A 15,056-nucleotide genomic window follows, 5' to 3' on the forward strand; every position below is an offset into this window, starting at 1 on the left:
AATAGAAGATTGTGCGAAGGATGTGTCTTCGCCAAAATAGAAGATTGTGCGAAGGATGTGTCTTCGCCAAAATAGAAGATTGTGCGAAGGATGTGTCTTCGCCAAAATAGAAGATTGTGCGAAGGATGTGTCTTTGCCCCTGTTTGTTTGTGAGCCACTTTTCACAAAAACAACTGTACCAAATTTGACCAAACTTGATAGTCATGTAGAGTGTGACACAAATGTAGATCTGTAACAATTTGGATAAAGTACATCAAAGTACAAGTACACAGCAGTATTTTGAAAATGATTGCAATGTTAATTTTTTGTTCGTGAACATTACACAAAAGTACTGAACCAACTTGAACAAAACTTGGTGGCCTTATTTAGTATGACCCAAGGACAAATCTATTAGATTTTGAAGAAAATACATTGAATTACAAGTACCCAGTGGTGTTAAGAAGAAAATAAGACTGTTTGGCATGGCAAAGGCATGATCTCTACTGAGTGCCCCTCTAGTTATTTATGCTTGATGCAGGAATTTTTATTCAACAGGCGATTTAGGTTGTTAGACAAGTCATGAGTATCTCTCCTAGGAGAGTGAACTTTTAGAAAAAGCATAGGGTTTTAATATCCTTATTTTTTGCGCTCCCATTAAAAAGAACTTGCTTACTCTTTGGCTGAAACAAATTAGTATAACTGGTTATAGGGATGTCGACGAAGGTCAAGCATTCTATGTTAAGATATAGGTTTGAGATTTTATGCTTTCTCAGTTTGTTTCCACTTCATTTATCAACACTACTTTTGAATAATTCTCGAGCTATACTTCCACATTCTGAATTGTAAGTCTCCTTGTACTTTTCAGTTGGCCCCGGTTTTGCAGAAGGCCTAGCACGTCCGAACGTTCACGGGTGCTAACAAGGAATGATGGGAGAAGGTTAGGTAGTGGTGGTGGGGGCAGTAGCTGTAGTGACCGACACCTCGTAGTAACGGGGGATTTTGAGGAGGGAGAAGTCTAATTGGAAAGGGATCTCTGGTAATGGTATCACTAGCCCCAGTTTTAATACCGACACCCTTTAGGGGTGAGCGAGCTGGATATATTCCTAGCATTCCATGCAACTTTTTTCTCCGGTATATTTAGCAGTATTTATACATTTGAAATGGTGCTTTAAGGAGCATTTCACGGAGCGACACAGGTTGAGCCCAGAAAAGTGGCATTTTAACAGATTTTTCATCTTGTCTTTGTCTGTTTAATCAGTCCAAACAGTATAGTTCTTGGTCCTGCTAAGAAGATTCCAGTTCAAGTCCTGAACCCTTGTTGGTCCTTGGAACTATTTTGTTCCTTGCAATCTTTCTCCTGAAGTCCTTTTGGCCCTACCAGGGTCTGGCTCTATTTATTAATCTATGGTACAGCAGTTCTGCAAGCCTTTGCCACTTGAATAACTATCCAAACTAATGCTAAATGGCTTCATATATAAATATATTTCTCTAAAATCAGAATCAAATTTTCAGTACAACTATTACAATACTTTACAAGTGTTTTTTCTCTCCCAATCTAAATGTTTCTAGTAGCTGATTCAGACAATGCAAAAAGTAACAGAATTTCTCACCATATTATTATTATTATTACTTGCTAAGCTACAACCCTAGTTGGTAAAAAAGAAGCATGCTATAAGCCCAGCGACCCTGACAGGGAAAATAGCCCAGCGAGGAAATGATATAAGGAAAAATAAAATACTTTAAGAACAGTAATATTACAATAAATATTTCCTATATAAACTATAAAAACTTTAATAAAACAAGAGGAAGAGAAACTAGATAGAGTAGTGTGCCCGAGTGTACCCTCAAGCAAGAGAACTCTAACCCTAGATTGTGGAAGACCGTGGTACAGAGGCTATGGCATTACCCAATACTAGAGGATAATGGTTTGATTTTCAATATTTAACTTAGCCGGTGATTATAATAGCTGCAACTCTGTTGCCCGACAGACAACTCTACGGTAAAAACTCGCCAGCGATCGCTACACAGGTTGCGGGTGTGCCCAACAGCGCCATCTGTTGTCCAGATACCCAGTACTCAATGTAAACAAAAGACTCAATTTTCTCTCTGTCGAGCTATCGACAAGACGTACTTACTCGCTGTTGCTAAACTGGAGTTTTTTCACAACTAATTGGTGAAGTACTTTATTCTAGTTTTGAGCTTTCGCTATGCAGGTGTTTTATCTTCATCTTAAATCTTGAATTCGTTTTGGATAGATTTAATTATGGTGACAAAGAGAGTATGGGCTTTCTTTCACTTTTAAATGGCCGACCCTTCCCTTAGACGGAAGTGTGTTTAGGCTTTTAGTAATTATATCACGTTATAGATTTTCCTCTATATATTTTATATCTCTCCGCCTTTATTAGGCCTCTTCGATTAACTTTCCATTTATTATAAACATATAAATATAATTTTAATGTTTTGTTTATATAGACCTTTCCTGAGAGTAGGCGGTCCTAACTTGGAAACCGAAGTTAATCAACGTTGAGCCCTTTATATCGTATTTAGCTTTTAAAGAGCTAAGGATTTAAAACTTTTTAAATGTAATATTTTATGAAAGAATTTCTTTGATAGTCTTCGTACTGTTTTCAAAGATGAACTAACGTTTAGTTTATTTATGCTACGCAGTTGTTGACGTTCAGGACGTTCAACATGCGCTCTATCGTTACGATAGAGAGAGAGTGTATCACGGTTTCACTTTGCAGTAAGAGTAAATCGATTCTGACGTTTTGTTCATTCTTTCTTAGCTTAAATGTTTTAAATTCTATTTTAAAGGAACTTTTTATTTGAAAAACCTTTCAGTTTTTTCCTTTAGTCAAATAACATGTTTTTTTTTGACGAAATATAATTGGGCTCTTCTCTTAGGTGCGAAATCAAGAGAGAAAGAGAGAGATAGAGACGGAGGGAGAGAGAGGAGAGAAAACGTTCCGTTCAAGCGGGTGACGTTGTTCTCGTGTTACTCTCGTCCCTAGTCGCTGTAAGGGGAGGAAGGATAAAACGTTTTAGTTTTTTATTCTCGTCCCCAGGCTATGTGCGGTGAGAGATTGAAAACGTAGTTATATGAACTAGTGTTTAGTCTCTTTCCCAGCCACTGATTTTTTTTTATCTTAAAATGTTTTCTGTTTTTTGCTGGTATTGATGAGCTTGCATTATACGACTGATTTCGCAATTACTACCTTTTAATGAAGGGTAGAATTGCGTGTTTCAGGTAGAAATCAGTAAAAGTTTCGATTTCAGTGAAATAAGTGCAAAACAGAAAATCAAAGTGATAAAGTGATATGCGCAAAGTGTTACAGTGTTGCGTCCCAGGGTTCGTCTGTTCGTGCCTGTCGTTCACCTAGTCCGGGACCTCTTACATGCTCCCAAGCCCAGGGGAGAAGTAATGTCAAACGACTTATGGGTTCGAGAGGCCTTGACCAACGAACAGACGTTTTTCCCTCTATGGTATCGGGTGTATCTTACCAAGATCTCCCCTACCATAAAACGAGAGAGACGTTGTTTCTCCTCGTCATCCGAAGGCTTTTCGCATAAGAAACCTGTCACAAGGTTTCGAAGCCCTTAAGCGAAAGTCAGTCCTTTCAGGACAGGTCCAGCGTCCTGGTTACAACCATTAGGACAGCTCTGACCCTATGCAGTCATCGGATAACTGCTCGCCGCCTAACAAAAGCGTAACACAGACTCCGAGAGTCTTTTTTTGTAGGCAAAGTGTTGCGGCCACAGACGTTACCCTCGTCTCTTACCACAACCATTTCCGTTGATCCTTAATGGGTTGTATGGCAAGACATGCAGTATATGCTTGCCTCCCTTATGGAAGACTATTCTGCCGATTAGTCCGTTGAGTCTAGCCGTTTATCTCATCGATATCCTGGCTTTCAGCCAACCTAACGTTCCTTTGTGCTTACTGTTGACGTTGGCGTAGCTTAGTCACGTCAGTCAGGTTGTTTAGAACCACACTCGATGCGGTCTCGTGTGGTTTTTCAGCCGCATTTGGACGTCAGGCCACTTGCTGATGCTCCTGTTGACGTTCAAGATGTTCACTAACAATCGGAGTTGACTTGTTTTGACGCTGTGAGTCAACCTCCGCATTCTAGAGTTGTTTTGACTGCTCAGTCTAGGCAGTTAAAGCAGTCTCGAGTGGACGCTGTGCGTCCTCACGCACCTGTTGTTGTTGACAGTTCAGTTGTTGACAGTTCAGACTGTCAAGCAGTTACATGACGTTGCGTTCTGGTCCGCTACTAATGCACCAGTGAGTGTGGACTCTGCTTGTAAAGCATTGCCACCACGGTAGGTCTCTCCCTTGCTTGAGACTCAGCTTTTATCGGACAAGGTTCCTGTAGATGAGGAAGTTGCTGTTCCCCCTCCTACTGATATTCCCTTGAGGACTCTGTCAGATGGAGAGGAGCCTAAAGCTGCTTAGCCTCCTATGGACTTTAATTAAATCATGATGATTTTTTTAAGGATCTTGGTCCGGATCTTTTTGTAACTGCTGCTCCTCGTTCGCCTAAACGTCAGAGCTTACACTAGGCCTAGCTACTTCGAAGCCGTTGTTTTTAAGCTAGTGCTCTCTCGCTCTCCTAGAGAGCTTTACGTTGGCTAGGCGACTGGTTTTTCACCAGGAGGAGTTTGGGGGATACAGCCTTTGCTTTCCCTTCTTTAAACTGGTTTATAGAGCGAGAGTCTGATATGACACGAGAGAAGTTCTCGGCTTGGAAGTTCATGCTTCTGCCCAGATAGACTTCTCAATTCTCGTAGACTTTCCCTGGCGCCTGGCCAGGAGACGCTCCAAGTTGTTGGCAGGTCAACTTCACAGCTGTTTTCGAGCCTTTGAAGTTTTGCTGTACAATTATGTCACGCATAACAAGGCTTTCAGGGATGGTAAACGGTACCGCCTCAGTCGCTAACCCCGTCTGTTGCCACACCTGCTCCCGTAGACCCTAAATGGACTTTGCTGCAAGACATGCAGTCCAAGCTTGCGTCCTTGATAGAGGACTTTAATGCGGAGAAGGTTGCTACCGAACCTTCTGGCCAACAACCTTCCAACCGGTCGGTTGTGCGCCCTGTTGACGCTGAGGTAACCTACTCGCGTCTGCCAGTTGAGGTGGTTCCTCCACCGATGCGACCCAGTGTGGGTTGCCAGCCGCACGTTGACGTTAAGCGACGCTCGGAGGTGGTTGTTGACGTTCAGGACGTTCAACAACCAGCAGAGGTGACTTGTTTTGACGCAGTGCGTCAACCTCAGCAACCCGGTAGGGTGTTGACTGCACAACCCAGACGGTCTAGACAGTCTCGGGTTGACGCTGTGCTTCCTCGCGCACCCATGGTTGTTGACAGTTCACAGACTGTGCAGCAGTTCCATGATATTGCGTCCGGCTCCGTCACCCATCCACCAGTGCGACCGGACTCAGCGAGCCAGACGTTGCCCACTCCGTTGCCGTTTCCTCATCAGTTTTCGGATGAGGAACCCTCTGATGAGGACGTTGCTGAACAACAAGACGATCAGCCCCCAGAATAGATCAAGCCCTGCTATCCATCCAGAAGATGCTGAAGAAGGAACGCTGCTCAGTCAGGCTGTGGATGAGTCTGGTAGGGACGCTGTCATCCGTGGAACAATTTGTGTCACTAGGAAGACTACACCTCCGTCCTCTTCAATACCATCTAGCTTTTCACTGGAAAAAGGACAAGACGCTAGAAGCGGTCTCGATCCCGGTTTCCGAAAAGATAAAGTCTTGTCTGACTTGGTGGAAGGACAATATCAACCTAAGAGAGGGTCTTCCCCTGGCTGTTCAGACTCCCAATCACGTTCTCTTCTCGGACGCATCGGACGTGGGCTGGGGCGCGACACTAGACGGTCGGGAATGCTCAGGACTGTGGAACTCGAGTCAGAGGAGCATGCATATCAACTGCAAGGAGCTGTTGGCAGTACATCTGGCCTTGAAAAGCTTCAAGTCTCTCCTTCGAGGCAAAGTGGTGGAAGTTAACTCGGACATCACCAAGGCCTTGGCGTACATCTCCAAACAAGGAGGTACCCACTCACTGACGTTGTACGAGATCACAAGGGACCTGCTCATCTGGTCAATAGGTCAAGACATCTACCTAATAACGAGGTTCATCCAAGGCGACTTGAACGTCATAGCAGATTGTCTCAGTCGGAAAGGGCAAGTAATTCCAACCGAATGGACCCTCCACAAGGATGTGTGCAAGAGACTTTGGGCCACTTGGGGTAAAACCATCCATAGATCTCTTTGCAACCTCGCTGACCAAGAGGCTTCCAATCTATTGCTCTCCAGTCCCGGACCCAGCAGCAATACATATAGATGCTTTCCTCCTAGATTGGTCACATCTGGATCTCTACGCATTCCCACCGTTCAAGATTGTCAACAAGGTACTGCAGAAGTTCGCCTCTCACGAAGGGACAAGGTTGACGTTAGTTGCTTCCCTCTGGCCCGCGAGAGAATGGTTCACCGAGATACTTCGATGGTTAGTAGACGTTCCCAGTAGTCTTCCTCTAAGGGTAGACCTTCTACGTCAGCCACACGTAAAGAAGGTACTCCAAAGCCTCCACGCTCTTCGTCTGACTGCCTTCAGTCTATCGAAAGACTCTCGAGAGCTAGAGGCTTTTCGAAGGAAGCAGCCAGTGCGATTGCTAGAGCAAGGAGAGCTTCTTCCATTAGAGTCTACCTATCGAAGTGGGAAGTCTTCCGAGACTGGTGCAAGTCAGTTTCTGTATCCTCGACCAGTACCTCTGTAGCTCAAATAGCTGTTTTTCTCTTTTACCTGAGAAAAGGACGATCCCTTTCAGCTCCCACTATCAAGGGCTACAGAAGCATGTTGGCATCGGTCTTCCGGCATAGAGGCTTAGATCTTTCCAAACATAAAGATCTGCAAGACCTCCTTAAGTCTTTTGAGACCACCAAGGAGCGTCGTTGGGCTACCCCTGGATGGAATTTAGACGTGGTTCTAAGATTCTTCATATCAGACAGGTTGGAGCCGTTACAATCAGCCTCCCTGAAAGATCTCACTCTTAAGACTCTTTTCCTGGTATGCTTAGCCTCGGCTAAAAGAGTCAGTGAGATTCATGCCTTCAGCAAAAACATAGGATTTTCGTCAGAAAAAGCCACTTGTTCGCTACAACTTGGTTTTCTAGCCAAAAATGAGCTGCCTTCTCGGCCTTGGCCTAAATCTTTCGATATCCCCAGCTTATCGGAGATCGTAGGCAATGAACTAGAAAGAGTCTTATGCCCTGTTAGAGCTCTTAAGTTCTATTTAAAGCGTACTAAACCTTTACAAGGCCAATCTGAAGCTTTATGGTGTTCAGTTAAGAAACCGTCCTTGCCTTTGTCAAAGAATGCTTGGTCAGACTTTATCAGATTGTTAATACGAGAAGCTCATTCACATCTGAGTGAGGAAGACCGAACTTTGCTTAAGGTGAAGACGCACGAAGTTAGAGCTGTAACAACTTACGTGGCCTTTAAGCAAAATATATCTCTGCAAAGTATAATGGACGCAACCTATTGGAGAAGCAAGTCAGTGTTCGCGTCACTTTACTTGAAAGATGTCCAGTCTCTTTACAAGAACTGCTACACACTGGGACCATTCGTAGCAGCGAGTGCAGTAGTGGGTGAGGGCTCAACCACTACAATTCCCTAATTCCATACCCTTTTAATCTTTCTCTTGAAATCTTTATTGTTGTTTTTTGGGTTGTCCGGAAGGCTAAGAAGCCTTTCGCATCCTGGTTGATTTGGCGGGTGGTCAAAGTCATTTCTTGAGAGCGCCTAGATTAGGGGTTTTGATGAGGTCCTGTTGTATGGGTTGCAACCCTTGATACTTCAGATCCTAGGGGTCGTTCAGCATCCTAAGAGGATCGCGAGGCTCCGTAAGGAAGACGTACTTAAAAGGCAGAGAAATTGTTCAAGTCGACTTCCTTACCAGGTACCTGTTTATTTTGTTTTTGTTATTTTGATAACTTCTAAAATGAAATAAAAACTCTTAGCTCATAATAATGTAAACATATATTGCTGGTCTCTACCCACCCCCCTGGGTGTGAATCAGCTATTATAATCACCGGCTAAGTTAAATATTGAAAAATGTTATTTTGATAATAAAATAAATTTTTGAATATACTTACCCGGTGATTATAAATTAAAGGACCCTCCCTTCCTCCCCAATAGAGACGCAGTGGAACGAGGAGAAAATTGAGTCTTTTGTTTACATTGAGTACTGGGTATCTGGACGACAGATGGCGCTGTTGGGCACACCCGCAACCTGTGTAGCGATCGCTGGCGAGTTTTTACCGTAGAGTTGTCTGTCGGGCAACAGAGTTGCAGCTATTATAATCACCGGGTAAGTATATTCAAAAATTTATTTTATTATCAAAATAACATTTTTGGAGTGTCCTTCTCCTAGAAGAGCTGCTTACCATAGCTGAAGAGTCACTTCTACCCTTACCAAGAGGAAAGTAGCCACTGAATAATTGCAGCAGTAGTTAACCTCTTGGGTGAAGAAGAATTGTTTGGTAATCTCAGTATTGTCAAGTGTATGAGGACTGAGGAGAATCTGTAAAGAATAGGCCAGACTATTCGGTGTATGTGTAGGCAAAGGGAAAGTGAACCCTAACTGAAGAGAAGGATCCCATGTAGTACTGTCTGACCAGTGAAATGACCACATAACTCTCTAGCGGTAGTATCTCAATGGGTGGCTGGTGCCCTGGCCAACCTACTACCCCTAGGTTTTGTGTACCAGGAAGTCATAGATTGCTAGTTTGAACTGAAATATTCCTTTATCTCCTGCGCAGTGTTTGAAGTTTCACCCGATATACAATGAGGGTAATGTAGGTTAATGTATATCTATAGAGAAAAATGTATTTTTGCTTTTAAGATCATATTAGTATTTTTATCCAATGTTTTACTTAGGAGATTGTTAGAGCACAGCAATAACTAACAAAAGAAACTTAACACATGCTCAGTTAAATGGCTTCTCAGTTCTTACAAGGAACAATTTGAGTCGCATGTTTACATGCTATGTTGTTGTTATTATATACATACACATACCAAGGCACTTCCCCCAATTTTGGGGGGTAGCTGACATCAACAAATGAAACAAAACAAAAAAGGGGAACCTCTACTCTCTACGTTCCTCCAGCCTAACAAGGGACTCAACCGAGTTCAGCTGGTACTGCTAGGGTGCCACAGTCCACCCTCCCACATTATCCACCACAGATGAAGCTTCATAATGCTGAATCCCCTACTGCTGCTACCTCCGCGGTCATCTAAGGCATCGGAGGCAGCAGCAGGGCCTACCGGAACTGCGTCACAATCGCTCGCCATTCATTCCTATTTCTAGCACGCTCTCTTGCCTCTCTCACATGTATCCTCCTATCACCCAGAGCTTTCTTCACTCCATTTGTTGTTATTATTATTACTATTTAAGCTACAACACTAGTTGGAAAAGTAAGATGCTATACAGAGAGACCTCAACTTGCAAACGTAATAGGTACCAAGAAGCTATTTGTAAATCGAATTTCATTAGATTGTGAACTTTTGATTTCATTTGGATGTGTTTGTATCTGAGTGTTTGTAAGTTAAGCACCTTCTATAAGCCCAAGGGCTCCAACAGGGAAAAATAGCCTAGTGAGGAAACGAAACAAGGAAGTAAATAAAGTACAAGAGAAGTGATGATAAAAATGTGTCCTGTTTTTTAGCTACTGGTTCTGTGCTTGGGGTAATAAAAGAATTAGATGATGAGTATCCTTGTACTTATTCAAGTAAATTTTAAGTTGTAAAATACTTTTGTTTTACCTTTTACAGAGGGATTGGATTGGATGCTTCAGAATGTTCAAAAAAAGATACTTCCAGAGTACAAAGCTGTTGAGGACGACTTGTATGACGTCATAAAGACGCGCAGCGTGCGTGCCAAGAGGGACATGAATAAAAAAGCAGATAACGAAAGCAACCACAAGAGAAAAAATATGGAAAAATGGGGCATCTTTAAGAGCGCAGGTACGCTAATGATTGAAGAGCAGATTTATGACCACGGATGGAGGTTGGCTGAAATTATCCAGGAAGAAAAGAGGAAAAGCGGTAAAAATAATGTCGGAGAGGAGGAAAATAACCGCTCTGCAGGCTCTGGAGAGAGAACAGGTTTTAGGGGACACAGAGGAAGACCAGGTGGTGGTCGAGGACAGGATCAGTCTTGGAGGGATAACGAGAACAGAGGCGACTACGGAAACCAGAGGAGAAATGGCGGCGGGTTTGGTGGCCGCGGCAGAGGGGAGAGAGATATCCGAGGTGCTTGGTTCGGTAGAAATAGGTCGCACGGCGGCTCTACCCAGGATCATGCTCCAGTTCAAGCATAAAATGGTCCTTGTATGTTTTGTAAGTTATAAATGTTTTACAATTTTAACAAGTTTTTTTATCCTTTTGAATCACAGAAAAGTTAAAGGCAATTAGATATAAGAAAATATAAAGCTTAATTTTTATGAATTTTGGTTGAAATTTTATCATGTTAGGTACTGCATATTGTGGTAATTAGTTGATGATAGTTTATTTTAATTTTTGAAACAAATGTTCAATGTTAAAGTTTTTACCTGAACTTTTACTTTTGATACATTTAGATTTTCTATTTTTGAAGGTAGAGGAAATGTGTTCCTAAGTGTGTAGTAAAACTCTTACTGCTGGAAGAATTCACCACCTATACTGGTACCCACAAGGCAGGTTTTAGTATGTCGAAGCATAGCATTGCAGGGTAGAGAAAATGCAAAATAAGAATGTAAACTGCAGTGATTACTTCTCCTATAATATAAGGCTTGGTACCATGCATGTTTTTCAAGAGTTTACTATACTATTTCGCAGGATTCCTTTAGGTAAGTATCTTCATCTTATAGGGAACTCCTCTTACTCATTCCCAAACTTCTGTCGTATGATTTGTCTGTGCATTTCTCCTTTGTTCCGGCACAAATACAAACCCTCCGCTATTTATAGGGGTATTACTTTTGGCGTAGCTGAAAGACGAGCCAAGGTAATTCTAGTGAGGGATAACTACCCCATCCGCTAGTTATTGGGAGGCCGAGTTATCCCTCTCTAAGATTGTCTTGGCTCATCTTTCAGCTACACCAAAAGTAATACCCCTATAAATAGCTCCAGGTTTGTATGCTAAGATAAATACAAATTACTTACGAATTTGTCCTTTTTTTTGTTTTTTTTTTTGTTACTTCTAAAATATTTTCTTTGGACTAGAACAATTTTTATTTTCTGCCTCATGTCATATCTAATTATAGTAGCTTTGTCGCAACCTTGTTAATTATATATGCCTGATATTTGTCCAAGTAATATCAGGATCACCAGTCTTTTATCTGCCACACTGAAGGTAGTACACTATGCAGGTGCCATCTGTATGTTATGTTTCTTTGATTGGTTATTATTTCTATGAAATTCCTACTGATTCTCTTATGGTTTCTCTCTTAAAGCCTTTTTTAAGACTGACGTTTACCCTAAATCTAAAATATTCCCATTTTCTTTCCTTTCAATGGGCTATTTTCCCTGTTGGGGCCCCCAAGCTTATAGTATCCAGCTTTTCCAACTATGGTTGTTGCTTAGCAAGTAACAATGATAACAATAATAATAATAATGGGCTTAGGCTTCTAGTAGAGTAGTAAGACAATCTGGTGGTTAATGTTAATGGTGACCTCTTGGGTACACTGTCTTTTCAGGTCTCGTTGTTCTTATGTTCTGTAGTCGCCGTTTTTTACCACATTCCAGGTTGTCCTGTTTTGTATGATTTAGGTTATTAGCAATAATAAGGGGTTATCTTCTACCTGATTTGTTAGTATTTTCTGTAGGAGTTTTTCAAGGGAATTACTGCCTGGCAATCAAGGTCCTCAGTCTCTCTGAATATTGTACTGGCGCAGTATTGTAATTTAGATAATTGTTACTGTATGTAGAAAGGGAATTGCTGTTCCTCTTATGAAGGGATATGTTTAGATGATAGCTGACCATTTTAAAGAATCCCAAATGTAAAAGGAAGACTAGGCTGTTGTAAAGAAAAGGTACTCTGTTGTGTAGCTTAATTGCATTGATTGTCCGGTCAAACTCCATAACGGCATGACAGCTAAACTCCAAGAGAGGGGAAGAAGAAAGGATGATAATATGTCTCAGCTGTTAATAAGCTTTCAGGGTATAATACTTCATAAGCTCTTCACCTCTTGATTTGTTTATTAAATCCAAGAATACAAGTAAATCTTTGGCCAAAGACTGATTCTAACCTAACCTGCCCCGTTTTGAACCTTAGGCTAACTGCTCAAGTTTTGTCAAGCAGTTCTAGTTCATTAGTGAGTAACAGTTCCGATGGTCCACAGTGTTGGACGAACTCGATCACCTCAACGCGAGTCTCGCACTCTTGAATTACGTCGGGTCCTTCTGTTGCAAAGCCCTTTCTGTGATCCAGTCTGCTCTCTATGACCACCTGATTTCGAGATAGAAGGCCGAGTTGCTAGCTTAGAACCTGTTATCCCTCCACTCAGTGAAATAGCTCATGATCAACTATTTGATACCTATATTAATGTTATGGCATATCGTATGTTTCCTGTAGAGCAGGGAAAACCCACATTAGATAAATCTTTTAAAACTTAAGTGGCACTTGAATAGTTGACTCTTGTTTTGGATGGCTGTGTGCATGGGTCTAATGTAGCTTCAAAATTAATGTAAGTCCTAGTACTTCAAATGCTGAAAAGCTTCCCTTGTTTAGTGCTGTCTCAGAAGTTACCATTAGAAGTACAGTAAACAAAAGGAAAAGCCTGTAGTTATCTTTTTATAGGATTCAATAGGCCATGAAGACAAAAGTGAAGATAATTCAGAAGAAGAGCTCGACTTGATGGTTCACATGAAGAAGCATGGAGACATGCTTACTTGAGGAATCATTGCATCCGTGATCTATTCTGCCTTTGTAAGGGAAATACTTCTTTATTTTTAAATATTTAACTTAGCCGGTGAATATATAATAGCTGCAACTCTGCGGCTCGACAGAAAACACACTCAAAAAACTCGCGAGCGATCGCTATGAAGGTTGCGGGTGTGCCCACCAGCGCCAACTGTCGGCCAGATACCACTCTTGTATGTAAACAAAACCTTCAATTCTTCTCTGTCGACGTTGACGACAAGACGTATTCATACTCGCTGTAGAACCTGGAGTTTTCCCATCATATTTGGTGAAGTACTTTATTTTGGTTTGAGCTTTCGCAGTGCAGGTGTTTTTCTTCAACATAAACTCTTGAACTCTTTATTGAATCGGATTATTTGTTGATGACTTGGATTGTTTTTGGAATTTTCTTTGACTAATTCAAAATGGCTGACCCTTCTCAAGTACCTAGATTTCGAAAGTGTAATGCTAGGGACTGTAATAGGCGTCTTCCAAAGGCTTCTCTCGACCCACATACTGTTTGTTCCAATTGTCGGGGTAAAACCTGTCAATTGGGAGATCGGTGTGAGGAATGCGTGGGCCTTTCGGAATTCGATTGGCTCGAATACGATAAATATGCACGTAGACTAGAGAGAGATAGGGTAAGGAGAAGTTCATCTAGGTCCGTAGATTTTTCCTCTCCACATGCCCCTGAACCTAATCCTTCCCCTGTAGTGGTTGTTCCTAACCCCCCTTCTAGCACTCAGGAACCGTCTATGCAAGACATGTTACGTGCTATTCATGCCTTGGGGGAGAGAGTTGAAGCGTTAGCAAGTGACCGTAATCAACTCATGGCTGACGTGAAGGAGCTTAAGTGCCATAGTGCCACGGCGGAAAGTGGGAAAGTGATTAGTGCGCAAAGTGTTGTGAACAGTGTTGCGACCGAGGGTTCGTCTGTTCGTGCCTGTCGTTCACCTAGTCCGGGACCTCTTGCAAGCTCCCAAGCCCAGGGGAGAAGTAATGTCGTACGACTTATGGGTTCGAGAGGCCTTGATCAGCGAACAGACGTTCCCTCTATGGTATCAGGCGTATCTCATCAAGATCGCCCCTACCACAAGACGAGAGAGCCCATTTTTACCTCGTCTTCCGAAGGCTTTTCACGCAAGAAACCATGGAGCAAGGTTTCTAGGCCTCTTAAACGGAAGTCGGTCCCTTCAGGACAAGTCCAACGTCCTGGATGTAGTCATTGGGACAGTTCGGACCCGCTGCAGTCATCGGATGACTGCTCGCCGCCTAAGCAAGGCAAAGTTGTGCCGTCTCAGACGCTAACCCCGTCTGTTACCGCACCCATTCCCGTGGACCCTAAATGGGTTATACTACAGGACATGCAGTCTAAACTTGCGTCCCTTATGGAAGACTACAATGCCGATAAGGTTTCCGTTGAGCCTAGCCGTTTATCTCATCGAGATCCTGGCCTTCAGCCACCCAAGCGTTCTGTTGTGCGTCCTGTTGACGTTGGTGTAGCCACCTCACGTCAAACGGTTGGGTTAGTTCCACACTCGATGCGGTCTCGTGTGGATTTTCAGCCGCATGTGGACGGTAGGCAACTCGCTGATGCGCCTGGTGACGTTCAGGACGTTCGCCAACCATCGGAGTTGACTTGTTTTGACGCTGTGCGTCAACCTCCGCAACCTAGAGTTGTTTTGACTGCACAACCTAGGCGGTCTAAGCAGTCTCGGGTGGACGCTGTGCGTCCTCACGCACCTGTTGTTGTTGACAGTTCTCAGACTGTCAAGCAGTTTCAGGACGCTGCGTCCTGGTCCGCCACTTATGCACCAGTGCGGGTGGACGCTGCGTGTCAAGCATTGCCAACCCCTTTGCTTGTTTCTCATCAGTTGTCAGATGAGGAACTTTCGGATGAGGACGTTGCTGACCCTCAGCCTGAGGATCATCCTTCAGATATTGATGAGCCTAGAGCAGTTCCGCCATCTATGGACTTTAAAAAAGTCATGCTCATTTTTAAAGAGTTGTTTTCTGAACACTTTGTCTCTGTGGCTCCTCGTTCGCCGCCGTCTGAGTTTGTTTTAGGCGTACCTGCTGACATGCCAGCCTTTACAAAACTCGTTCTCTCTCGCTCATCCAAGAGAGCT

The 15,056-nt window shown here is 42.9% G+C and overlaps 1 protein-coding gene across 1 annotated transcript in view; it reads left to right on the plus strand.

Moving 5' to 3' along the window:
• The window catches only part of LOC137636979 (probable RNA-binding protein CG14230), a 64,693-nt gene extending 53,837 nt beyond the window's left edge, over positions 1–10,856 (plus strand). The window contains exons 8-9 of the mRNA XM_068369307.1: positions 9,822–10,388; positions 10,645–10,856. Of these exons, the coding sequence (XP_068225408.1) occupies positions 9,822–10,369 (548 nt within the window). The 3' untranslated portion in view covers positions 10,370–10,388; positions 10,645–10,856. The remainder of the gene's footprint in view (positions 1–9,821; positions 10,389–10,644) is intronic.
• The last annotated feature ends 4,200 nt before the right edge of the window (positions 10,857–15,056 follow it).

Source organism: Palaemon carinicauda, unplaced genomic scaffold (genome assembly GCF_036898095.1).
Source record: "Palaemon carinicauda isolate YSFRI2023 unplaced genomic scaffold, ASM3689809v2 scaffold476, whole genome shotgun sequence".
Classification (NCBI taxonomy): Eukaryota; Metazoa; Arthropoda; class Malacostraca; order Decapoda; family Palaemonidae; genus Palaemon; species Palaemon carinicauda.